Genomic DNA, 26890 nt, shown 5'->3' on the forward strand with positions numbered 1-26890 from the left:
GAGAAAGCAGAATGCAGGGCATATCCTCATTGTTGTTATACCTTGCCTCTGCAGACCGTAAGGTCTTAGTGTAGAATACAGAACTCCCAGACAGCTGTTTTTAGAAATTGTAGGTAGTGTTAACTCACTATATAAATTTAATTTTTTATCACAAAAAACATTTCATATCTGACTAAAACAATCTAATTATTTTCTTGATTAGAATGAATGCATACACAAGACACTTTTGAGGCACATTCCTTTACCTCATATTTTAATGCAGTGCATAATGACAGTTTTATGCTATCTGTTGCCTGGTGTAAACATGGCAGTTGAGATTTTGTCGTATTTTGTTTTGTGCATTTCCTATTTACAGATATATGAAGGTACACATTGAGATTGAAAGATGTGAGCTTTTCTATACGTTTTTAAAATAAAAAATCTGTAATTAATAGATTTCTACCTAAAGTATCATGAACAACAACTGTTGTGTACTATGGATAGCTACATCTACTGGAAGTAATTATTTTGTAATGTGTGCACATTTGTAATTCATGTACATTTTATTTTCTGGTAGAGTCCATACTGGAAGGAGGCTCTTAATATTTTGAAACTGGTGGTGTCTCGATCAGCAAGTCTAGTTGTTCCTAATGATGTTCCAAAGTCTTATGGCGGTGATATTGGTTCTCCTGAAATTTCTTTCACAAAAATGTTTAATAATGTCTCCAAGGAACTACCTGGGAAGACCTTAGATTTTCATTTTGATATATCAGAGGTAATTCTTACCTGTAACTGAAATGTAATAATGACATCATATTACAAACTGAGATTCTGTTATTACTCATGTTTGTAATGTAAGAGTTTTAAAAGATGTAAACAGAAAAAAATAAATATCAGTTTTTAAGGTTTAATAATACTACACTCTTACGTAGGTTACTTGTCAGACTTAATTAAATTAGGCTATGACTGTAAAATGAACTTTGGGTCTTCTTTGGACTAAGTTGGTATAATCCTTCCTCTTTGAGGGTATGTCTACACTACAGCGCTAATTCGAACTAACTTAGTTCGAATTAGTTAATTCGAACTAAGCTAATTCAAATTAGCGCAGCTAGACCTAAAAACTAGTTCGAATTAGCGTTTTGCTAATTCGAACTAGCATGTCCACATTGAGTGGACCCTGAACAGAGGTTAAGGATGGCCAGAAGCAGTGCCGGCAGGGCATCAGAGTAGGACTTAGAGCGTGGAGCTGCTGTCTCACGCTAGCCGAGGGCTGTGCTTAAAGGGACCCAACCCCCACCCCGGACAGACAGTTCTCAGGGGTGCCCCGCTTGCAAAGTAGTCCTGGCTTGGAGTGCCCGGAGTACCCACACTGGGCACATCACAGCACTCGGCCATCAGACCGGCTGCACTTGCTGCAGGCTGCCATCTTGGGAGAGGGGGCAATTGGGGGGCTGCAGGAGAGGTTCCACCCCCAGAAGCCCGCAGAGTCAGCCCAGTCCTCCCCATCGTGGGCTCGTACCCCATTCCTCCCTCACCTCCTTCCACTTACCTCTCCCTAGCCCCCCTTCCTGATGTACAAAATAAAGGACAATTGTGTTCAAAAATAGAATCTCTCTTTATTGAACAAAACTCGGGGAGACTGGGAAAAGGAGGTGGGAGAGGGGAAGAGAGAGGGTGGGAGAGGGGAGGGCAACTGCAATGATGAGGGGTTTGGAACAGGTCCCATATGAAGAGAGGATAAAGAGACTGGGACTTTTCAGCTTAGAAAAGAGGAGATGGAGAGGAGATATGATAGAGGTCTATAGAAGCACGAGTGGGGTGGAGAGGGTGCATACAGAAAAGTTCTTCATTAGTTCCCATAATAGAAGGACTAGAGGACACCAAAGGAAAGGAATGGGTAGCAGGCTTCAAACTAATAACAGAAAGTTCTTCTTCACAAAGCAAATAGTCAACCTGTGGAACTCCTTGCTGCAGGAGGCTGTGCAGGCTAGAACTAGAACAGAGTTTAAAGAGAAGTGAGATCAATTCGTGGAGGTTGGGTCCATGGAGGGGTATTAGCCAGGGGGTAGGAGTGCCCTGCCCAAAGTTTGTGGAAGGCTGGAGAGGGATGGCACGAGACAAATGGCGTGGTCACTGTCTTTGGTCCATCCCCTCCAGGGTCCCTAGGGTTGGCCGCTGTCGGCAGACAGGCTACTGGGCTAGATGGACCTTTGGTCTGACTCAGTACGGCCATTCTAAGCTCAGGGCTCAGGGTCGGGGGTCTCAGTGGACCACCTTGATTTTCATGCAAACCTGCTCCTGGGTGGCCAGGCTGGCAGCTCTCCTGCCTTAGACGGCCGCTTTCCTGTGCCTAGTGCGGAGGTCGTGGTGCCCGCCTCCTGTGGTCCTGGGCAAGCTCCCGGGAGCTGCCAGCCTGGTCCCAGGAAGAGGGAGGGCTGGGGGGCATCGGGTGGCGGCTCGAGCCGTGCCAGGTGCAGGGTCTGCTGGCTGGGTACTGGCAGGCTTGCACCTGGCACGGGCACCGTAGCCAGCCCGTGCCCCTTTAAGGGGTCCGGGGCCGGGAGGGGGACAATAGAGTTTCCCTGGTGTTGGCCAGAGTGGCCACCAGGGAAAGCTGGGGAGGGCTAGCCTCCCACTAGTTTGAATTAAGGGGCTACACAGCCCTTAATTCGAACTAGTAAGTTCGAACTAGGCTTAGTCCTCGTGGAATGAGGTTTACCTAGTTTGAACTAAGCGCTCCGCTAGTTCAAATTAAGTTCGAACTAGCGGAGCGCTAGTGTAGCGTCCGTTAGTTCGAATTAACTTTGTAGTGTAGACATACCCTGAGTGCTTCCTCAGTGGAGTAGCCTCATTAAAATCAATGGGACTACTCATGTGAATAAGTGCTTACCAGTAAAAGGGTTGCACAATCAAGCCCTTATACGATCATTGTAATTTGCCAAGAATTGTATATTCCATTTTTATCTTAAAAATAATTTAATCCTGTTCAGTGTATTCTAGTCTTATCATAAAATCTCAAGATTGTGTCTTTTGCTCCAGTAGCATCAAGTTTAATCTTAAAGAGCTTCAGCTATTAGTGGAAAATAGTATGATGTACATATACAACTTTTGTGTCTTCAGGGCCTAAAATGTCATATTTTGTGATTCAGATTATATTTCAACTGGGACAGAGCTCAGGTCGCAAACCTTTAATGCGTTAGAATTTTCATTTTGGGTTATGGGTATCAGAATACATTAATGCATTAAATAAAATCAGATTTTTTGTTCTTTTCTCAGAATTTGATGTATTTTCCTTGACTGTTTACCAAGTAGAGTAAAAGATATACACATACATTTCCCACTGAAGTTGCTAGGTTGTCAAACCAAACCAAATGTGTGCTTATGCTTTATAAACACAGCTTTTTACGTATTTTGCATTTTAAATAGACTGTATCACAAAATCCTTCATTTAGTCATAGAGCTAATAGTAGAGTTTGGAGCCAGTTGAAAAATTATGGGCAAAGGAGAGTACACCAATGAGCCATAACGAACTTTCTAAAACTGTTGGAAAGTTCAGATCTTGTGATCTGGTTTTGGCCCACATATATATTAAGATGAGATTTGAAAAAAGGTGGAGAGTTGCTGAGGCAGACACACATAGGAAGGCTGTTTGAAATTGCAGAAATGCAGAGAAGCTTGTATCTTAATATACAGAGTTACTAATAAATATTTGAATTCTACACTAATATTTAGAAACACCTGTCAAGGCTGGCATAGATATACTTAATCCTGCCTTATTTCGGGGGAGGGAGGGTGGACTTTTTGTGGTTACTGCCAGTCCTGTATTTCTATGATTCTTTGATTAAATGTTTTTCTTCTATCAGACCCCCATTATTGGAAATAAGTATGGTGATCAGCACAGTGTAGCTGGAAGAAATGGGAAGCCAAAAGTCATTGCTGTCACTCGGAGTACTTCTTCAACCTCATCAGGGTCCAATTCCAATGCCTTGGTCCCTGTCAGCTGGAAAAGGCCACAGCTATCTCAGGTATCTTGTATAAAAATATAGCAAAGTTCCATGTGCCTGAATAAAAAGGAGAGAGAGAGTGAGATTGAGATTGAAATGTAATTTGGAATCCACAATATATCTTATGTTCCTGAAAATTAATGATTTTGTAGTGGTAAATGTATTGGTGTAATATTTTTTTTTGTTTCAAGTTCTAGATATTTTATGCTTCTAATTTGCCTGGAAAATTGTGTGTATCTAATAAGTGTTACGCTCTATGATTTTTTTTTCAGAGAAGAACTAGAGAGAAACTAATGAATTTGCTCTCACTGTGTGGCCCAGAATCTGGTCTCCCCAAAAATCCATCAGTAAGTATTTCTAAATTCCATACTAGTGCATTTTCAGGTCTGATACTATTAATAAGAAAACAAAAAATATTTTGACATAATTGCAATTCCTAAAATCATACAACTCGCTGATAGATTTCAAATTAAATTATTAATGGAGAATCAATCAACGGTGCTTCTAGTCAAGTCTAGCAGGAGTCTATTCTTGGCCCAGTGCTATTCAGTATTTTTACCAAGGACCTGTAGGAGGATATAAAATCATTGCTGGTAAAGGCAGATGACACAGAAAGAGGTGCTTGCCAAATGAAAGGTCATTCCATCTAGGAACAAAGAATGCATACTATATACCGGAAAACAGTAACTCTTGAGAGGGTCAGAGTTAGATGTCATAGTACATAATCAGATTAACATAAATTCCCACTGAGACGGCTGCGGCTCAGGTTAACAGGCTGCGGCTCAGGTTAATATCTACACAGCTAAATACTGAGCAGAAGTAGGGAAGTAGTATTATTGTTGTATACAACATTAGTGAGACCATTGCTGGAATAAAGTGTTCAATTGTGGTGTGACGCTTCAAAAAGGATGTTGAAATATTTGCTTCAAAATATTAGGGTTTAGAAAAGAGCTACAAAAAAAACCTTGAGATCTGGCAAACCTGCCTTACATTGAACCTTTTAGTCTCTCGCTGAATTTATTTTATCAGAGGGTATGTTAAGATATGATTTGATCAGAATGCAGAAGTACCTACCCAACAATTCCTGAGGTCCTGGGAATTGCTGCAGATCAACAAGACCAGTGAAGTGTGCCTAAATGGATGGAGGTACCACATCCAGACTTGGATTCTGGTCTCAGGAGGAAGAGGGACTATTCTCCTTTTACTGGCTCCCTTGTGTCCCTCCAGAGTTTATAGAGAGACCTCCTCCCTATCTGGTAGGATTGCAGACTGACACCATGCATCTTCCGATATGCAGGATGCAGTCAACCTGCAAGAACAGTTGACTGTGATAGCTTTATCTTTTGTATAGTTGACATCTCCTGGATTGGTGGCTGGCTTGTTGGTAGTGTTTTGTGCATCACCTCATACCCAGATTCATGGGTTACTGCTGACTTCTTGTTCAGTAGTGAAAAGACAGACTGTACAAATGCTATTTTTGGTACCAACAACAATTTTAGAGAAGTCTACATCTGTAGGTCTGGTATCAACTTCCTCGGTACTGATGCCCAGTTCAGTACTGTGTGTGTATAATGCCTATATCAATACTCAAAGTGTCTTTGACTGTACCATCAACCATGCCAGTGAAGCTGGCATGGTGGACTGCAGATGATGTGCACCATTTATTGGCTCCACCTAAAGTGGTTGTTTCATTACTGCCAGATCACTTGGAAGGGTCTTATGGATCAAGTGTGGAACTGTCACCCTCTCTTGTAAGATAATGCTCTGAGATTTGTCAAGACCTCCTGCATACCACAGTTGCTCCTGCAGTAGACACAAAGCCTCTTGACAGGGATATAGGATTAGTGGCTATCTTAGTGACCTCCTTGGAATCCCTAAGAAGTTCCTCATTTGGCGAGGTTCTAATCATGTTCTCCGAGGGATTTCTCTGCCTGGGCCACCTGGTCTGAAATCAGTCTGAGGGGATTCGCTCTGACTTGGTACATGCTATGCCTTTGATACAGTTAAATGTGTGACCACATAAGATTCCACTGATGCTTCTTCAAGGAGTGTCCCTGTGAGCACTCCACTGTAGGTGTCTCAGCATCCTTTTGATTATAATTGGAACTTTTTAGCAGCAGTATCCTGGGTGCTGGCGCACGTGTGTGGTGCCACTTGCACCGTAGCAAGCATGCCAGTCCATGTGAGCCATCAACCATCCCTCAGTTCCTTCTCAACTGCTCCAGGCTTGATCGGAACCCAGCAGCACTCCGTGATTCCTTTAGTACATAATGTTAGATTGATTGTTGGTATTGTTACCGTTTTTCCCCAAGTTATTCGGGTGCCTTTCATCCCTGTTTTATTCCATTAAAAAAAATTCCCACCCTTTTTCCTCATGACAGGCACTCTGGGATTTAAGAGGTGCCTGTCTTGCAGAATATCCATCCCAATATCTGATGGTATGGCCAGTGCATCAGATGCTTGGACCAGGAGCATTCTCCACAAAATTGTCAACACTGTAAAAAGTTGTCATCCAGGTCCCTCAAAGCCAGGTATCTGCAACTTAAGCTCTTCACCATGGAGAAGAATGAAAGACCAGCGTCAGAGCCAGTGTCCCAAGCCTCTCCACTGCATACATCCCTCACAGCAGTTTTGGACCAGGAGTCGTCGGCACCATGCGATCCTCCAGCCAAAAAAACCTCCCAAGAGCAAGCATTCCTCTCGTACTGCCGAGAGATTGACTAAGAAGTCCCCTAAGCAGAAGCCTTCCTCAGTACCGAAGGCACAGGCTTCTGGGGATGCACAGGTACTTGGTACATCTGGTGTGAACAAAACCCAAGGGCCGATGCTGACAAAAAAAAACATACCCTGCAGTCTTAGCACAATTGGTACCAGTTTTCCCTCCACTGAGACCTTTGACCACATACCAGGAGCTGGTGGCCATGTCCATACCAGGCACTCCACTCTTAAGTACTGATACCATACCTATCCTTGAAGGACCAAGCAGATTAGCTACATCCTCAAGTTCATCTCCATCATTCTCTAGCAAAATCTCATTCTCTCCTCATCGAAGCCATCTTCTCAGCTGCAGCAGCAACAGCAGCAGGGCCAAGCCTAGATGTGGCAGCCATTCCCATGGTTCTCACCCATACCGTTCTCACAGTTGTGGCAGGATTGGGATGCTTGGTGCCTCTTTAGAGCTCAGCATTCTAGGTGGCAACCCAGAGTAAACCACAGGCAGTGGTTCCCAAAAAACCAGTCTCCTAGATCAGATACTATGCAAGAGGAGGTGGAGGATCTAAAAGAGACCAGGAGGATGTCACTTTCTCCATCACACCTTTTGTAATCTTCTCCTGATGAATCTATAATGCCACCACCACCTAGTACAGGTGACGACTAAATCCTTTCAGGACTTGTACAAAAAGGTGGCAGGATTCCCTAGATATTTCTTTCCTTTAGGTGCAGCATAAGCTTACAGACATCCTTCAGACTTGCTTCCTCCAAAATAGCTCTACCTGTCAATGAGGCCATATTGGATCTGGCAAGAATTATTTGGCAGACCCCAGCCTCTATCTCTCCAGCTACAAAGAGGGAGGACAGGAAATTTTATGTGCTTGCCAAAGGCACTAAATATCTATTTACCAACCTGACTCCCAACTCCCTTATAATGGAGGCAGTTCACAAAAGGGACAAGCAAACTCACTTGAAGTCCACACCCTTCGATAATGACTGGAAGAGGGTTGCACATTCTGGGCTGCAAAGCATATTCATCCACACCGCTACAGTTTAGAATTGCAAAGTACTCTGCCTTACTGTCAAAATATACTTATAATCTCTTTGACAAGGTGATATTTTTATTGAGCACTTGCTCAATAAAGGAGAACTGCAAAACATTATTCAGGGCCAACTTGGACGAAGGAGCCCTCATAGCCAATACCACTTTACAGGCTTTGTTGGACTCTGTGGATATGGCATTGAGATCATTGGCAAGGACCATCGTCATACACAGTACTTCTTCCTTCCTTTCCTTCACTATATTCCTTCCCCCTTCTTTGCCTGGGGGGAGCCCTTTTAAAGCTGCACCACAAACCTTAATTGGCTGCAGGTGTTTAATTAGCCTGTGGCTTCTAGCAAGTTCCAGTTGACCCTGATGCCTCCTGATTATGCTGGACTTGGGTTTGGCCTTTTTTTAACTCAGGGAAGAGAAACCTGTTTAACCAAGCCCCAGCATGTATTTCTTCCACCAGTGAATGGCAGATGGCTGGTCTGGGTCTGTCACAGTACGTGGTCCCTTATGCCAGATTGTGCATGTGATACCTTCAAGCATGGCTCCTCACTTGCTTTCGACCACATGAGCACCACCTTCACAAGCTTCACCCAAAGAGGGTGAAAGAGTACCTCCAATGGGGATTACGGGCTGACAATCTCCACAGGGGAGTCCCATTTCAGTAGCCTCCCCCATCTATATCCATAACCATGGACGCCTCCCTGGAAGGCTCGGGTGCACACACAAATAAATACAGCACTCTGGGAAGATGGTCTCATCCAGAATCAGCTGTTCACATCAACATTCTAGAGCTATGGGTGGTCAGAAGAGCCTCTATTGAAACTCTTGGTATTTGAGATGTGGGTGCAGATATGTATTCCATGTCCTGCACTTCATCTACTTTGCATCAGAATCTCCAGTATTAGATTCTGGTGTGAAGGAGCTGAGAAGAGTTCAGGGTGGCATCACCCTTACATAAGCAGAGTAGGGGCTACAAGGATTAACGATTGTGAGTGCCCCCCTGACAGGTACTGCTAAGTAAAGTTCTTTGGCTTCAGTACACTAGGCATGTGCATACCTGAGGGAAATACAGGTCTGCTCCCACATCTCAAAGAATAACAGTTGCAGTACAGGTAAGTAACCATCTTTTATGGACTGTTCACCACATAATTCAGAATAGGATATCTTTCTATAAGATGTGCTCTAGTTTCAGCAAAAGTTATGGAGCTTAATACAGGAATTACTGAGTAAAACAGAGCATCCTGTGTTATGCAAGTGAAAATAGATTATCACAATAATGTCTTCTGGCCTTAAATATCTATTTATCTCAAAAATTAAATCCTGGGGATTTCAACTTCCCTTCTTGCATCTTCGCAAGTCTCACTTATATGAATTTCCAAGAAAATTACATATTTTATGTCTCAGAAGAGTAGTTGTGTTAGCATTGGCGTGCGTACGGGATGTGCCGGGTGTGCCCAGGCACACCCTAATGTCTCGGGCTGACTAGCCCGAGCCATTTTTGCACCTTGGGCCTCATCCAGCCCGGCAGCACCGCTCGGCCCAGCAGCACAGTGCAGCGGCCCTGAGGTGCCCGGGAATGCCCCCGCCCAGCACTGCAGCACGGCACAGCACCCTTGAGGCGCCTGGAAGCACCCCCGCCCAGCACAGTGCGGATCTTGGGAGTGCCCCTGCCCGGCCCAGCAGTACGGCGCGGTGCCCCTGAGGCTCCCCGGGCTACGGCCCAGCCAGCCTGTAGCTTGGGCCGGCTCTGACTCCAGCCCTGGAAATAGGAAGGCAGAAGCCAAAGGTGTAAAGTAAGGGAGGGGATGGGAGGGGAAGGGGGAAAAAAGGGAAAGGGGTAGGAGAGGAAGGGGCTTGTGCTGAGGGGCGGGAGCAGGTCAGGAGAAGAAAGGGGAAGACACCAAGGGGCAGGGTGAAGGAGAGACAAATGCCAGGGGGGCCAAGTGCAGACAATGAGGAAAAGGGCAGGAGGGGAGGTATCAGTGGGAGGGAGGACAGAGTGATGCTGGGAGAGGAGAGGGTAAAAGCATTGGGGGTTAGAGAGGGAAGGGAGAGGTGCTGGTAGAAGGCTTGAAAGAAGGGGTGGGCAAGAGGAAGGCAGGGATGGAGCAAGGCATGTGTGAGGGCATGGTCATGAGGGGAATGGGGGCAGAGGGTGGTGAGGGGGTGGGCCCCAGGGAAAAAGGGGGCAAGGGCAGTGAGGGAAGGGGGAAGCACCAGGAGGGTGCAGGGCTAACAGAAGGTGCAGGTGCCAGGGGATTCTGAGGGTGAAGCAGAACGGCAGACACCTGCAGGGGAGGGACCAGCACCAGAGGAGAGAGGCAGCGCAGGTGTGTAGAGGGAGGTGTTAAGAGAGGGGATGAGGAGGGGTAGCTCACATGAGCAGAGTGGGGCTACTGGAGGAGTGGGCACGGGAGAAAGAAGGGCTGGTGGAGGGGGGCAGGTCTCAGGAGGGCTGAGGGCAGTGAGAAGGGCAGGAGTCAGGACAGTAGAGGAGTATGAGGGGTTTGGGGGCAGCAGGCACCAGGGGAGCTGATGGAGCAAGGGGAGGAAACATGGCAGCAGAGGGAAAAGGGAAAGGTTTATGAGATATTTATTAATAACTTGGGTGCCACAATGGCACATCCAAACAAGCATGAACTCAGTACTGGTGCACAACACAAAATTCATTCTGCTCATGGGAGGAAACTGAGGGAACACTTCCCCCAGCCTCTCCGCCCCCAAGTTAATGTCACACACATTGGGTTAATGCAGTTGCAAGATAGTTGCATGAGCGAGGTTTGGTGGGGGCCAAATTAATCCCTGCTGGTAGGAGGATGGTGGGAAAAGTCCTGGGGGGGGTGTCACATGACACCTTTTACTTCTGGTTATGTGCCCATCTTGCCCCCAGAGTGTTACCTCCAGAGGTGTGGCCAATGGGGGTAAGGGGTATGGTTAACAGGGGTCAGGGGTCTGGCTAACGGGGGTCAAAATACATTTTTAAAAAATTCTTTGGGTGCACACCCTAATGAAATGTGCTGCATACGCCTATGTGTGTTGGTCTGTAAGTGAAAAAACTTTAAAAACAACGAATGGTCCCACAGCCCCTTAAAGTCTAACAAAAATGTATATGGTGGTATGAGCTTTCATGGACACAACCCACTTCTTCAGATGAAATAAACATATTTTATATATAGTATTTTGAGTAAAGGCTTCTAGTAATACTGTATTTACTATTTCATAGGCTCATCTCATCTCATATGTTATCTCTTAAAATACTTAAGCCATATGTATTTCTATTACTACTTATTTCTATAGGTTGTGTTTTCTTCTAATGAAGATTTGGAAGTTGGAGACCAACAAACTAGCCTTATCTCAACAACAGAAGAAGTAATTCTAGAGGAGGACATGGCTGTGGAAGATAACAGCAGTGAACAACAATTTGGAGTTTTTAAAGATTTTGACTTTTTAGATGTTGAGTTGGAAGATGCAGAGGTGAGATCCTGGAATTTTTGCTCTATAGTTGTTATTTTAGAATGTCTTAAAAGCTGAGTTAAGCTGGTATAATACTAAGGAATGGTTAGCAGTTCCATAACTTGATTCATTTTTATTTCCATCAAAACAAAACCATGACTACAAATTTTGCAATGTCAAATGCAGGTACCAGTTTTCTTTTTGAAAGTGGGTTTAACTACCCACTTATTCTGAAATATGTCTTGTAGCCAGGAAAGTAATAATTTTGACTGTGTAATATTTCAGTGGCATGGGAACACTTTTACTATTAGGGATGCTGAAAGCCTGCCCTCTTACCCCGTCTGTCTGCCTCCCCTCCAAAGCTGGGGTTGGGCACAAAATCAGGAATGGAGCCCTGGAACCCAGGGCAGGGGACAGCCAAAACACTGGTGTGGAAGGGAGACCTGACATGGCAGCTATGATGGGGGCAGGGGTGGCAGCTAGAACAGTGGAGTCGGGCCTAGAAGTGAAGTCCTGGTTAAATCTATGGGTGCGACAGAACCTATGCTCTTAGTTCTTGCACCTATGTAATATTTTTTATTAACACCATGAAGCAATTTCCACTGTGTAAGAATGCTGTCTAGTGCAATGGAAAATTTTGTTGAATGAAATAACATATTAAGAATGCATTGTAATCTTGGATACTCGTTTGTTTCTACATTTCAAGAATTTCAAGTAATAGGATAGCAATAGTAGTTACTGAAATGCAATATTATCTCAGTTGTCATTCACCCACCCTATAGTCACTTAAGATTTACATTGTAAAGCTGTCCTTGCCTTTACCATTCATATTGTATTTGATTGGGTGAATTTTTTTTTCATTTTTCATTCTGCTAAATTAATAAAATTAGGTAATAAAAGGTTTAAAAATAACAATCATTAATTATTATTATTATTGTTTATTATGTGTGTTGCAGTAGAGCCTCCAGTCCCCAACTGTTGGATCATGGTCTGTTTAAATTAAGCATTGTATGTACACAACATAATGTAAAGGTCTTGATCTGAACCCCAAAAGGGAGATTGGGAGAAAAACAAAAAAATCAATATGCTCTGTAATTCAGCCTGTTGTATTATATAGCACTTACAACCTATTATAATACCTACAACATATTACATTAATAATAGGAAAACCTTGGACAGCTTTTAGATTCAGATAAGCACCAAGAAGACTAGATACTCATCTGAACTTTCAAATGCTCTCTTTTTCCATCCCTGATTTCTTTCTCTCTCTTTGTGGGCTCCTGATCTCCTCTTTCCTGACTTCTTCAATTTATTCTCCCTTTCCCCGAGGTCTCCAGCACCTTACACTTCTTTTCCCTTCTGCTGATTCTCATATTCCTGTGGCAAATTATTTGTCCAATTCACGTATGTCCACACACACACACCAGCCCAGATCTCTTGTATTCTGTGGCCTTCCCTTTTGCCCTGTATCTGATCCACTAAGTTGACAGGGAGTAAGTGAACAATTGAGAAGAGAGAGATTCAAAAGCATTAAGACCCAATAGAAGATCTGCCATAACTGCTGGCTCTATAATTTTAACATCTGAAAAAAAGGATTTGTGGGCAGCATGCATTTTGCTTTTCCAAACTAAACTAAACTTCAAAAAATGGTTTGATGTCAATTTTAACAACAGATCAGACAGGTACAGCCATTCCTTATTCTCACTCAACCAATTCACCCATCCCTCTGTCAAATTGTGTATTGCCCATTACCAATACACAATACAGAGGGTTAACCAACAAAAACAACGTTTTTACATTTAGAATATCATTTTATATGTGTTATAATGAAAACATAACAATTTAGATTGTAGTTTATATTAAAATATACTGTGTGCTTTTTTACTAATACTTAAATATTAGCAATATAATCAGTCTGAGGAAGAAATATATTAGTTTAAGCATGTTTTCACTGCATTAATCTCTAGCTCTTCATTTACTTTTGCATGCAAATACTCTGCTTCTCTGGAGTGCACAAACTCACAGGGGAAAAAGATAGAAAATATGCATTTTTGCATATTAATGCCATTTTGAATCGCCATGAGAAACAACAAGTTGGTGAGGTAACTTTGGAACTGGTATCTTCAAGTCTGAGGAGACTAGACCTGTGGACTTACTGAGAGGATTATTTTTAAGAAATCTTATTGACTATATAACTGAGAGATTGATAAAGGCACCACAAGAAGCCAAAGATCTTACTTACCTGTCCACTTAGATTGGAAAAATGGTGACTAAAATATAGATATCACTCAGAGTGCAAAACCATATGCCATCTTTCATATCTCAGCTAGAAAATGAGAAAAGGAGGATCCATATATTGGTGATTAGAGTCCCCTTTATAAATACTGTTGGGTTTTTTTGAAGTACTTAATATCCTTCAGAAAGTCCAGTTAAAAATATCAAAGTTTTTCTCCCAGCGGAGAATAATTATGACTTCATATGTTTTGAGAACCGAATGTGGACAGTTAAAGTCAATTTAAGATTTCATCTGTGTTGAAGGACAAAGATTTCATGTATTGCTTGTTTAAACAGTTGTTTTACATGGAAAATGCACTGTAAACATGTTGTTTTAAGTGTTTTGTCTCATAACTTTTTTCATAAACAATTTTACATAAAAAAATTAAAATGTTAGCTCTTTTGACTAAAGCTTTTTCCAGAGCTTGAATCAGTCTTCTACAGTTGGCAAATAATATATAATAGAACTTTTTCCCCTGGTTATACAGTATCTTGCATGTTTGTCCTCGTTCTTTCTAATTATGTGTGTTTTCCTTTTTGCTAACCAGGAGCTGCAGGTAAGTTGCAGCCTGGTGCAGAGCTTGTTTAATCTGTTGTTGTCTGTGGTGTGTTAGTCTGTGCTTTGTAGTCAGATACATGTAATTTTGGTACAGATATGATTGTAGATCATATATTTAGTGAGATCCCAATATAAGATATCCAAGAGATAAATTAGAGAATCGTACTTCATTTGATGCGAATTGCAGATCATTTGCCATAAAAATATTAAGATATAAGTAAAAACATCACTTAATGTATTTAAAATTTCAGTAAAATTGAAGGGCTGATTGAAACTCTGTTCACTGTGCATTCAGAATTCCTGCGTCTTTTGTGTTGTAATCATTTCATTATTACATTATATATATATATATGAATGAATGAGATGTCTACCCTAAACTTCGTTGTTGTTGTTGTTGTTGTTTTTTTCAGGGTGAAAGTATGGACAACTTCAACTGGGGAGTCCGTAGGCGCTCACTTGACAGTATCGATAAGGGAGACACACCATCCCTTCAAGAATGTCAGTATTCTGGTAGCACACCCAGCTTGAACTTGACCAATCAAGAGGATACTGATGAGTCCTCAGAAGAGGAAGCTGCACTAACTGCAAGTCAAATATTATCCCGATCACAGATGGTAAGTCATCCTTGTGAAAGGAATCAGTTTATAACCCAATTTTATTTAATCATTATTAAATGGTTCTGTCAACTGATCTTTTCAGAAAATATTTTTCTTACCATTTGTGACACAGTTAAGAAGCTGCAAATTTTAAAATGTATCTGCAGGAGGCAAATACTGCTCACACTTCCCACACATACTTGTAGAAAGCCTTGGATGTGGCTGAATTAGTGTAGTTCAGCATTTGGGAGGCATTTCAGAAGCTTGTTAAGCAAGTTCACAATCTCAACTTAGAAAAAGGGCTTCTTTATCAGCAATATATATATTACTGTTGAGTTTTCAATGAAGTGTTTTTTCTTTTAACTGTGTTCCTTAAATATTTTGTACATTTTTTAAACATTATAAAGATTATGCTGATTTAAAAAAATGAGGGGTTTTTTAGTATTTGGCAAAAGAAAAATTGAATTCTTGTTTGCAAGCTGAAATAATTAAAGTGCAAAAATAACTAAAACAGCAGCTGGTTTTATGGGAATTCTATTAGTGTTCCACTTTAAAATTGCTAATTTGTTCCATTCTCATTCATTATGTACTATATAAAATAGACTAATGTAATACTACTTCCTGTTCATGTCTCATTTGTATATATTAGCACAGGAATAAATTAAATTTTCTCCAGTGCAGTTATTTGCTAGCCTAAATAGTCATATTAGAGAAATCTATGACATTCTAGATGTTTTCGTAATGTGAAAACACAAACACTGATTGTCTGTAGCATTTTTTCTTGTAGGAAAAGAAGAATATTCCTGTTATGGTTTTCTTTTCTAGCAGTTAGGTGTAGATCATAAGGACATCTTCATTTTTAAATTTTGAAAATAGTTTCAGAAGTAACCCATTTCCAAAAGGTATAATTTAACTTTGGGAATTTTTAGTGGTACATAAAGCCTTCTCCCTCTTGTTCTCTAGTGCAAATTAAAGGTCCTGGTATAATTTTGGAAACATGTATCCTCATCATCACAAAAGCCACCATCCTAATGGCACTAAATTTTCATGCTTAGCAGATAAACAAAGGATTGAATTGAGATGGAATCAAAACAGCTTTTTATTTGTATTCTTCTATAACAATGTTAATTCAAATAAACATTTAAATATTATAAGATTTCTCATTATTACAAAAATTGTCGTCTTTAACCCATCCTGAAAAAAACCCCACAAGTATGTTTTTTAAAAATGCTTTAAAAAGAGCCAGAAACCAAACCACACTCTTCATAGGTAGTAAAGAATTATCTAAATTATTCTAATTGGTACCTCATTTAAATTACCTTTTTTAGCCTAATTATGTCAGTAGGAAGAGTGAGTCTCCTATCATTGTAGCTCAGGTGAAAGAAAAGTAATTCTTTTTAACCTTTAGAAAATTTCTTATTTCATCAGAATCAACATAAAAATTTAGATAATGAAAAGAATTTGAAGATAATGTCAATATTTTGGGGTAGTTCTGCACATACCAGGGAAAATGACAAATTTTATTTTAAAACAGTATATTATCCTATATTCTTCATATATTATGTCTACACTGCAGTTAAACACCTGAAGCTGGCTTTTGTCAGCTAGCTCAGACCGCAGAGCTATAAAATTGCCGTATAGACATTCAGGTTTTGGCTGGAGCCTCAGATCTGGGACCTGGGACATCTCAGAACCTAAGCATCACCCTGAGCCCAAATGTCTACACTACAATATTATATTCCAACAATCCAAGCCCCACAAGCTTGAGTCAGTTGATTGAGCCCTACCCTGGGCATTTAATTGTAGTGTAGGTGTACTCATAGTAATCATAATATGTATAGGACCTGTCATTTTTCCAGAGTGCCTGTCACCTTTCTGTTTGACATAGTTTAGGTGTACTCATAGTAATCATAATATGTATAGGACCTGTCATTTTTCCAGAGTGCCTGTCACCTTTCTGTTTGACATAGTTTAAGTGATATATCTGAAGGATATATAGGAAGTATATGTAATATATCTAGGTGGTATAATAAAAAACAAATTTGGACTACAATTTCAAAACAAATTACACTTACCAAATAACTCGACCCTTTAATAAAGATTCTAGAATATGTAATGCCTTTATATCAGGGGCAGGCAATAAATTTTAATGGGAGGCCACTCCGAGATTTTGGTAAATGGCCAAGGACCGCATTTCTCTGGAGGAGGGGGTGGGGTCCAGGACAGCAGGTGGGGTTTAGGAGGGAGCTTGTGATAGAGGACTTAGGTGCAGGAGGGGAAGGGTGGGGTCTAAAAGGGAGTTTTGGGAAAAGGATGTGATCATAATCTGGGGCAAGGACTTCGGGTGAAGCGTCCAGGCGGAGTTATGAGTGCAGGAGAGGCTTCTGGCCTAGGGAAAAGGTGTGTAGGAAGGGGTGTAGGTTCTGGGAGGGAGTTGTGACGGGGTGCAGAGGGTTTGGGTGGTGATGTGAAGCAGGGGAATGGGGTACAGGGTCAGGGAAGGGTACGTGTTCAAGAAAGGATTTTGGCCTGGGGAGGGGTGCAAGAGGGGGTGCAGGGTCTGGGAGGGAATTGTGACCTGAAGAAGGTGGGGAGAGGGGATACAGAGGATTTGAGTGGAGGTCTGGGGAAGGTAGTTGGCGGGGAGAGAGTGCCAGAGGCAGGCTCTGTCTAGGAGGCCCTTTCCTAAGCAACTCCCAGCCAGCAGACTTCCTGCCTGTGGGCTCCTCCACATGGCTCTGCTCCAGCACAGGGAGGGAGGGAGGAGGCGTCATTTGCTGCTCTTGCCTTCAGCAAAATTTTTCAGCTCCTATTGGCCAGTGGAAACTTGGGATTTTGAGGGGAAGCAGGGACAGTGCTCAAAGCTTTCTACTCCCTGCCCAGCTTGCAGAGCAATTAGCAGCCTGCTGTTTAAAGCAGCTGCCCCTGCTCTGTAGTAAGGGTGCTGGTGAGGCAGCCACAGGCCAGATGAGGCTCGCTAGCTGCCTCTTGCCCAGCCCTGCCTTATACTATTGGTATCAACAATTAAACCAAATCCAACTTTAAATTAATAAAATGTAGATGGTTTTGATTACTGCAAAAATTGTTATTGGTGTAACTATTAGAATTGCATTAGGAGTCTGTGTTTAGCAGTGGACTCCCTCAAAAGCAGTAATGAGGGGCTGGGAAGAGAGAGAATCTACTCTATATATTACTTTGGTGTACAGTGACATTAACTGGGAAAAACCTACCATCCTCCTCAATTTTCTTCCTCCTTTTAGGAGATCTATTTTTAAAAAGGAAATAAACACCCTTTTACCATACAAAAAATGGAAATTAGAAATTATAGACTTAAAAAAGAAACACATCTTTGGAGGTAGTCATGGTTGTGGCACATCTGTGCAAAAGCTTGCACTATCATGACAAAGAATTTCAATTTAGCATCTTTCAGAAGCACAAAAGAGTCTCTATTAACAAAATAAGAGAATGTTTTCTGTTTAACAGAAATTACTTTAAACTTCCTTTAAAGGAAAGTTTAAATGTTGTAAACGTGCGTATAATGGTAGAGTGAATATATTTTTGTGGTGTGAATACTTACCGTCTTTTAGCGAATATAACCTGCGGGTTATATTCGTTTTTACAAACCCTGCACCTCCCACCCCACCCCCGCAGGCTGTACTCGTGCACGGGGTATTTAGGTTTTTTTTTACTGGATGGAAGAGGATCCCCCCTCCCATCCCACCCTTTCACTACCTTTGCCGGGTTGGGATTAGGCTCCCAGCCCAGACTGAACAACGTGAGGACATTTACAAGGGGCACAGCAGCTGGGAACGCTCCGGAGCTGGGGCAGAGGCATCCCCAGCAGAGGCGCAAGGCGGGAGGCTCTCAGCCTGGGCTGACAAAGGGAAGGAGCCCGGAGCAAGTTGTGGCATGGGGCTCTGTGGCCAGCAGCAGCGGTGAGAGTCTGCAGGCAACCATGGCTCACAGAAGCGGGGCTGTGGCATGGTGCTTGTTGCTCGTTGCTCCTGCGTGATCCAGCTGGGCATCCTTCCCTGCTTGCAGCCACCGCTCGCTGGACCCGCTGCGTGGTTGCTTGTTGCTCCCGGGTCGGTGCCTGCCCCGCCGCCCCAAACCATGCCCCACTTGTTGCTCCTGGGCTGGGGCATGGTTCGGGGCGGCAGGATAGGCGCCGGCCCGGGAGCAACAAGCGAGAATGCAGAGGGTCCTGTGAGTGATGGCGGCGGCTGCAAGCAGGGAAGGGTGCCCGGCTGGATCGCGCAGGAGCAACAAGCACCATGCCACGGCCCCGTTCCTGTGAGCCGTGGCCGTTTGCAGACTCCAGCCACTGCTGCTGGCCGCAGAGCCCCGTGCCTGCAACTTCCTCCGGGCTCCTTCCCTTTGTCAGGCCAGGCTGAGAGCCTCCTGCCTTGCGCCTCTGCTGGGGATGCCTCTGCCCTGGCTCCAGAGTGTTCCCGGCTGCTGCACCCCTTGTAAGTTTCCCCATGTTGTTCGATCATGGGCTGGGAGCCTAACCCCCTGCACCGTAAAAATACCACCGTACCCTAAATATACCCCCGGCACAGTCTTGTATAACTCGCGGGTTATACTCGTGTGTGGGGTATTCAAGATTATTTTTACTGAAACAGCAAAAATCATGGGGTATATTCAGGTGCGGGTTATATTTGGGTGGGGGTATATTCGCTAAAATACGGTACTTGGTGGAGCAACATATTTCCAAACACGTGTCAGTTAATTTCTCATTGTCTTTAAATTGCATGGTCTCAGTGAACCACTGAAATATTTCACATTTGTTTGTTTTTTCTCTTAGTTAAATAGTGATTCTGCCATAGATGAAGCAATATCAGATCATGCAAGTTCATTATTGCAGTCTCAAGACTCCACTAGCAGTATGGGAACAGAAGAAGTGCTTCAAATCAGAGCTGAGACCCCAAGTTTGGAGGCTTCGCCTCTAGATAACTCTAGCTACCAGCTGCCTGAGGTGGGGAGAAATGTGGGCTGGTGCATGACTGATTTGGGCTCTTTCTAGCATTGCATAGGAGCTTTTGCTTTCATTTCAACAGAATTTTCATCTGTTAAACAGATTATTTGATTTATCTTCAGTATTTTTAACCTGTTGGGGTATCTTGTTGAATGTCTCCTGGGAATGAAAATCTCTTATGATAGACTCAGGAAATTTACCACAGGTTAAAAATACTCTTGAAGTGCTATTAATGAGCATTTTGTGGTGACCAGTAACAGTAGGCTTGTGTGTGAGATGCTTTTTCCTGGGTATGGTGAAAATCTTTCTATAGCAACATTTTCTTTTTAAAACCTTTTGCTTTTTTTGCTTTCTTTGGATTTATGTGATTTGGTGCTATGGGTTGGGATTAAAACCTCAGGCCAGCTGTGTTAGCAGTTGGTTCAATCAAATAAGTCTTTTAAAAAAAATCTCAGAATGCTAGTGGTGTATTGGAAAGCCCTGTGTGGAGTAAGCCAGATTTCAGCTAATGACCACCCAGAAATCTGTGAGTATTTAGTTTTTGTTAATTTAAGATGTTTTTTAAATCCTTTGAATAGTTTTTAAATAACAAAATTAATTTTAAAACAGAATTAGTTCACTTGCTACTGTTTCTATCATACTTGCATTCTTATGCAAAAAATAAGAATTGCCATCCTACATCAGACCAATGGTCCATATAGTCAAGTACCCTGTCTTTTGACAGTGACCAATGCCAAATACCGCACAAGAAATGAACAGAACAGGTAATCATCAAGTAGCCAAGGAGATGGTACCGGCAGCTCTGCCACTGTGCTGGTACAAATGGTATCTGTTACTAATCAAACACCAGTGTCTCCACCCCAGCACCGGCCTCTTCAGCACGGGACTCAGTGCTGAAAATACTTTAGCATCGATGCCTCCCCCACCTGTGCCACAGCACCAACAGGCACCAAGCTGCAAGCACAGCATCGCTTGAACCATGGTATCGAGAAGACATGAATGAAGTACCACCCCACAACAGATCAAGATGCACTGCCATACCGGCACTGAAATACTACCCCATCTTTGGCACCACCCTAGCTGCTTTTTGGTAGTGACAGATCTCTTGTGGCTTAGGAGATAAGGTGTTCACCTGGGGAGGGCACGGTGGTGAGTTCAAGTCCCACCCCCCATTCCTAGTCAGGGACACCATCCCTGCCCATCATATCTTCAATTAACTTACCTAGTTCTTTTTTTGAACCCTTTTTTCTGGGCCTTCACAACTTCCTTTGGTGAGGAATTCCACAAGGTGACTGTGCTGTATGAAGAAATACTTCCTTTTGTTTGTTTTAAACTTGCTGCCTATTAATTTCATTTGGTGACCCCCTAGTTCTTGTATTGTGGGAAAGAAATAAAACATCCTTATTTGCTTTCTCCACTCAGAATCTCCCTAAGGACAAGCCTTGGCTTTCCAAGGCCTCCAGAAAGTGATCCAGTAATCCCCCTATCCAAGACTCAAAAGAAGAGAGTCTTCCTAGCAAAGTCTCTCCCAGTGGTGCCAACATCCTACCATAGCAAAGGAGATGCTACCAGCACCTCCGCCACTGTGCTGGCACAAACCATATCTGTTACTAATGAAACACCAGTGTCTCTACCCCAAGCACCAGCCTCTTCAGCGCGGGACTCAGTGCTGAAAATACTTTGGCACTGATGCCTCTCTGTCATGTAGTTTGACTTATTTTAGATCCAGGGGAAACCAGTACACTTCAGGGCTACTTAACCACTTCCTTATTTATTGCAAGCTTTAAGCAGTTAATACAGTTACAAGCCTTAAGAACAATTATTATACAATTATAACCTTAAATACTATAAATTCTAAAGCAAATAATACAGCGCAAAGCAATGCAAAAGCAGTTACTAAAATATCTACTATATACAATAATAATCCTAATTCTCTTACACTTCACCCATATGCTACCTGCAGTGCCAGGCAGGAGGTTGTGGTTCCATCTTTTCCCACCCATAGGAGCGCCACCACTGACATAGCCAATCTGAAGGGCCTAATCACTTCTAGTTACCTGGAGCAGGACATGTGGGTTAATCCTGTCCATTCCTTCCCACCAATTGTTTTTACTAAACCCAATTTATAACAAAGCGAGACTTGGTTGTTCTAATTTTTACCAATTGATTACATATTGTGTAGGATATGTCAAAAGCCCAATGCCCTATTTGGGGTACATCCTGCTGCTCAGGATGTTACTGCTATGTGTGCAGTTAACAGTTTCATGGCTGCATCTGTACTTTTTACTTATCAGAAACAGAAGGACCAGTAAAAGGCTGCTTGTCCTGTGTTCTTGATGTGGTCTCTCGTACCAAGCTTAATCTGCATTGTTATGCAAAATTTGCTGACTCTCTCAGTTTTCTTTATTAACCCAGCCTTGCCTGCATGCTTTGTTATACCAGACTTGAGCAGGCCAGAAATCCACACTTTGGACAAGGCAGACATCACCAGGTATTGCTAAGGCAGGGTAATGCAGGCTCCCCCACGCTCCCCCATCTGTGCCGTAGCTCCAACAGGCACCAAGTTCCAAGCACAGCATCTCTTGAATCATGGTACTGAGAGAATATGAATGAAGTACCGCCCCACAACAGATCAAGACGGCACTGCCACACCTGCACAGAAATACTACCCCATCTTTGACACCATCCTGGCTGCTTTTTGGCAGCAACAGATCTCTCATGATGTCACTGACTGAGCCTCCCTGGACTTCAGAAAAGCAGACTTTGACTCCCTCAGAGAACTGATGGGCAGGATTCCCTGGGATGCTTACATGAAGAAAGGAGTCCAGAAGAGCTGGCAGTATTTTAAAGAAGCCTTAATGAAGGCACAGGAAGAAACCATCCCAATGCGCAGCAAGAAAAGCAAATATGGTAAGCGACCAGATTGGCTTACTGGGAACATCCTTGGTGAGCTTAAACACAAAAAGGAAGCTTGCAAGAAGTGGAAAATTGGACAAATCACTAGTGAGGAGTATAAATATTTCTCGAGAATGCAGGGGAGTTATCAGGAAGGCAAAAGCGCAATTGGAATTGCAGCTAGCAAGGCATGTGAAGGATAACAATAGAGGTTTCTACAGGCATGTTAGCAATAAGAGGGTGATCAAAGAGGGTGGGAGGCCCTTATTGGATGAGGTAGGTAACCTAGTGACAGATGATGTGGGAAAAGCTGAAGTACTCAATGCGTTCTTTGCCTCTGTCTTCACGGACAAGGTCAGCTCCCAGACAAATGCACTAGACAACACAGTAGGGGAAGGAGGTGGACAGCCCTTGGTGGGGAAAGAACAAGTTAGGAACTATTTAGAAAAGCTAGACCTAACCAAATCCATGGGTCTGGATTTAATGCATCCGAGGGTACTGAGGGAGTTGGCAAATGTCATTGCAGAGCCTTTGGCCATTATCTTTGAAAACTTGTGGAGATCAGGAGAGATCCTGGATGATTGGAAAAAGGCAATTGTAGTGCCCATCTTTAAAAAAGGGAAGAAGGACAATCCAGGGAACTACAGACCAGTCAGCCTTACCTCAGTCCCCGTAAAAATCATGGAGGGGATCCTCAAAGAATCCATTTTGAAGCACTTGGAAGAGGGCAAAGAGGGATTAGTCAACATGGATTCACGAAGGGCAAGTCTGCTCATGGTGGTTAAGACCAAAGCAAAGTGTGAAGAGCTTCAAAAAGATCTCAGCAAACTAAGTGACTGGGCAACAAAATGGCAAATGAAATGTAATGTGGATAAATGTAAAATAATGCACACTGGAAAAAATAACCCCAACTTTACATGCAATATGATGGGGGCTAATTTAGCTATAGCTAATTAGGCAAGAGATCTTGGTGTGATCGTGGATAGTTTTCTGAAGACGTCCACGCTGTGTGCAGTGGCAGTGAAAAAGCAAACAGGATGTTAGGAATCATTAAAAAAGGGATAGAGAATATGTCAAAGAATATCTTATTGCCCTCATATGAATCCATGGTACGCCCACATCTTGAATACTGCATACAGATGTGGTCTCCTCATCTCAAAAAAGATATACTGGCATTAGAAAAGGTTCAGAGAAGGGCAACTAAAATGATTAGGGATTTGGTATGGGTCCCATATGAGGAGAGATTAAACAGACTGGGACTTTTCAGCTTGGAAAAGAGACTAAGGGGGGAAATGATAGAGATATATAAAATCATGAGTGGTGTGGAGAAAGTGAGTAAGGAAAAGTTATGTACTTGTTCCCATAATATAAGAACTAGGGGCCACCAGATAAAACTAATGGGCAGCAGGTCCAAAACAAATAAAAGGAAATTCTTCTTCACACAGCGCATAGTCAATCTGTGGAACTCCATGCCTGAGGAGGTTGTGAAGGCTAGGACTATAACAGGGTTTAAAAGAGAACTACATAAATTCATGGAGGTTAAGTCCATAAATGGCTATTAGTGAGTATGGGTAAGGAATGGGGTCCCTAACCTCTGTTTGTCAGAGGGTGGAGATGGATGGCAGGAGAGAGATCACTTGATCATTACCTGTTCAATTCACTCCTTCTGGGATACCTGGCATTGGCCATTGTTTGCAGATAGGATGCTGGGCTGGATGGACCTTTGGTCTGACCCTATATGGCCTTTCTTATGTTCTTATATTAAGTCGTGCCTGACCAATCTGATTAGGTTTTATGATGAGGTAACTGGCTCTGTGGATATGGGAAAGTCAGTGGATGTGATATACCTTAACTTCAGTAAAGCTTTTGATACGGTCTCCCACAATATTCTTGCCAGCCCTGTTAGCTAATTATGATTGCACCAGTTATTCCAGATTGGAGGAACTCCTGGAGCATCTGTCAGAGTAGAAACACCCTGTCCTCCAGTCAGTTGTACAAGAGGGCCACACTATTGTACATACCACCCTGCAACACTCAGTGTTGTGGACTTGGTCACTCAGGCCACTTCTACAGCCATAGTCATGTGGCAAGCATCCTAGCTTCAATCTTTGGATATCTCTAAGAAGCTACAGATCAAGGATGAGGACTTGCTGTTTGATAAGAATATGCTTTTTTCAGCTGAGACAGATGGACATGCAAACCACCTTATGCACTCTGGGAATGTACATGCTACCAACAAAAAGGAGACACTACACACCTTTTCAGAGGCCCAGAGACACTGGCTTCAATCAACTCCAATTCAGACATTTTGATACTAACAGATCTAAGCCCAGACCGCGGTAACAGACACCTCCATAAGGCCAACTTCCAACCATTCGCACACCCAAGCAGCATTTATGAACCTTTGGTTGAGGGTCTGCATGACCTCTCCCAACAAAAAGTGCTAGCAGCTAGCTCAATCAGCAGCTATTTGCCTACACCGATTGTGCCCGTATTACAATCAGTGGGCAGCAGTAACAGGTTGACGTGCCTTGCAAATTATTCAAGCAGGATATCCCATCCCATTCCTGTTCATCCCACCCCCCAAGCTACTATCTTCCCTGTCCCTCTTCAAGAACCCCTCCCATGAGCCTCTTCTGCAACAGAAAGTTGAATATCTTTTATGCATAGAAGTGATCAAGCCTGTTCCCACTTCATTTTAGGGCAAGGGCTTTTATTCCAATTACTTCCTCACTGAGGAAAAAAAAGCAGGAGTTGGAGACTAATCTTAGACCTATGCAAACTAAAGAAGTTTGACCTTAGCAACTATTATTCCAGCACTAGACCAGGGAGACTGGTTCACAGCCCTTGACCTACAAAATGCTTACTTCCACATAATTATATACCTTGCCATAGGATGCTTCCTATGCTTCACTGTGGCTCACAACCATTACTAATACAGAGCGAAGAGTGCTGTCCTTTGGACTTTCCACAGCGCCCAGGATTTTCTCCAAAACCCTCGCGGACACTATAGTACACCTACATTGGCAAGCGGCTATAATATTTTTGTACCTGGATGATTGTTTCATAAAAAGATCCATACAAACAAAAATGACCTCGATCCACAAGACCAGAACTCCTTTTTGAAGCCTTGGCCTTCTGATCAATGAGACCAAGTCCGTCCTTGGATCCACTCAGAGGCTGGAATTTATTGGAGTCCTTCTAAACTCTACTAAGGACCGTGCTTTCTTACCAAGACATTGCTTTACCACTCTAAAAAACCTCATTAATGTAGTGACCATCAGCCCTCAGGCATCTGTCTTTACCTTTCTATTAATCATTGGGCTCATGGCAGCAGCCACTTACATAGACATACCAGACTGTATATGGCTAAATACTCTTAGCCATACTCTTAGAGTCTATATACCCCCACTATGCATTCCCTTGAAATAAATCAGTTTCTCCCCATGTACTATCCTCCCTTCAGTGGAAGACCATTTCCACAAACCTTCTCTTGGGTGTTCCTTTCCAGATCCCTGCCTTCATGGGTTGGGGTGTCCACCTCAACCATCACACAGCTTAAGTCAAGTGGTCACTACCAGAGTCCCAATTATACATAAGTCCCCAAACTCAGACCTATCAGAAGGGCTTGTAAACACTTTTAACCCCTCATTCAAGATAAATCTATTAAAATACTCAGAAAACATATGCATGTTCTACGTCAACAGGCAGGGTCGAGCCTGTTCACACACTCTATGCACAGATGCTATCCACCTTTGGAACTGGTATATCCACCATAATATTATCCTTATAGCTTCATACCTCCTTGGCTTATGCAATACCACTGCAGATACTCTCAGCCATCACCTTTCCTAAGACCATGAGTGTGAACTCCTTCTAGACATCGCAACCTGCATATTCTGCACGCTGGAGTATCCAGTGATAGACCTATTCATCTCCCACAGAAACCACAAATTTTGCCTCTTTTGCTCTCAGGCGGCATTAGCCCCAAGCTCCCTTGGAGATGCCTTTCTAATCTCATGGACGAAACCACTACTTTACACTTTTCCACCTCTACCTCTGATTCCCAAAGTTATCCTGAAACTTAACATGGACTGGCTTGCCTCTTTTGGGTAGCCCCCGTGTAGCCCAGACAAATGTAATAATTCTTTCTCTCTCACCTTGCTGTAATGCCCCTCTCTCTTTCATTTCATTCTGATCTCCTGTCCCAGAAACAGATGCACGATCCTTCCCCCTGACAAGTTTCACCTTCAGGCATCGATCCTCAATGATTCCAGGATGCCAAGGCCTCATGATCTGACTCCATAAAGCACGTCCTTCTAAATAGCAGATGTCCCAATATTGGCACTTATTACCTCCAGAAATATAAATGCTTCTCTGTCTGGT

The 26890-nt window shown here is 42.9% G+C and overlaps 1 protein-coding gene across 12 annotated transcripts in view; it reads left to right on the forward strand.

The window, feature by feature from the left end:
- The window catches only part of FRYL (FRY like transcription coactivator), a 389109-nt gene that overhangs the window by 323680 nt on the left and 38539 nt on the right, over positions 1-26890 (forward strand). For 11 of the 12 annotated variants that reach the window (XM_075930454.1, XM_075930453.1, XM_075930452.1 and 8 more), the window contains 6 exons: positions 557-754; positions 3843-4004; positions 4256-4330; positions 11047-11223; positions 14446-14649; positions 19439-19609. In XM_075930454.1, the coding sequence (XP_075786569.1) occupies positions 557-754; positions 3843-4004; positions 4256-4330; positions 11047-11223; positions 14446-14649; positions 19439-19609 (987 nt within the window). The remainder of the gene's footprint in view (positions 1-556; positions 755-3842; positions 4005-4255; positions 4331-11046; positions 11224-14445; positions 14650-19438; positions 19610-26890) is intronic. The other variant, XM_075930450.1, reaches the window with a different exon arrangement.

The sequence above is a fragment of the Pelodiscus sinensis genome, chromosome 5, assembly GCF_049634645.1.
Source record: "Pelodiscus sinensis isolate JC-2024 chromosome 5, ASM4963464v1, whole genome shotgun sequence".
NCBI classification, from domain to species: Eukaryota; Metazoa; Chordata; order Testudines; family Trionychidae; genus Pelodiscus; species Pelodiscus sinensis.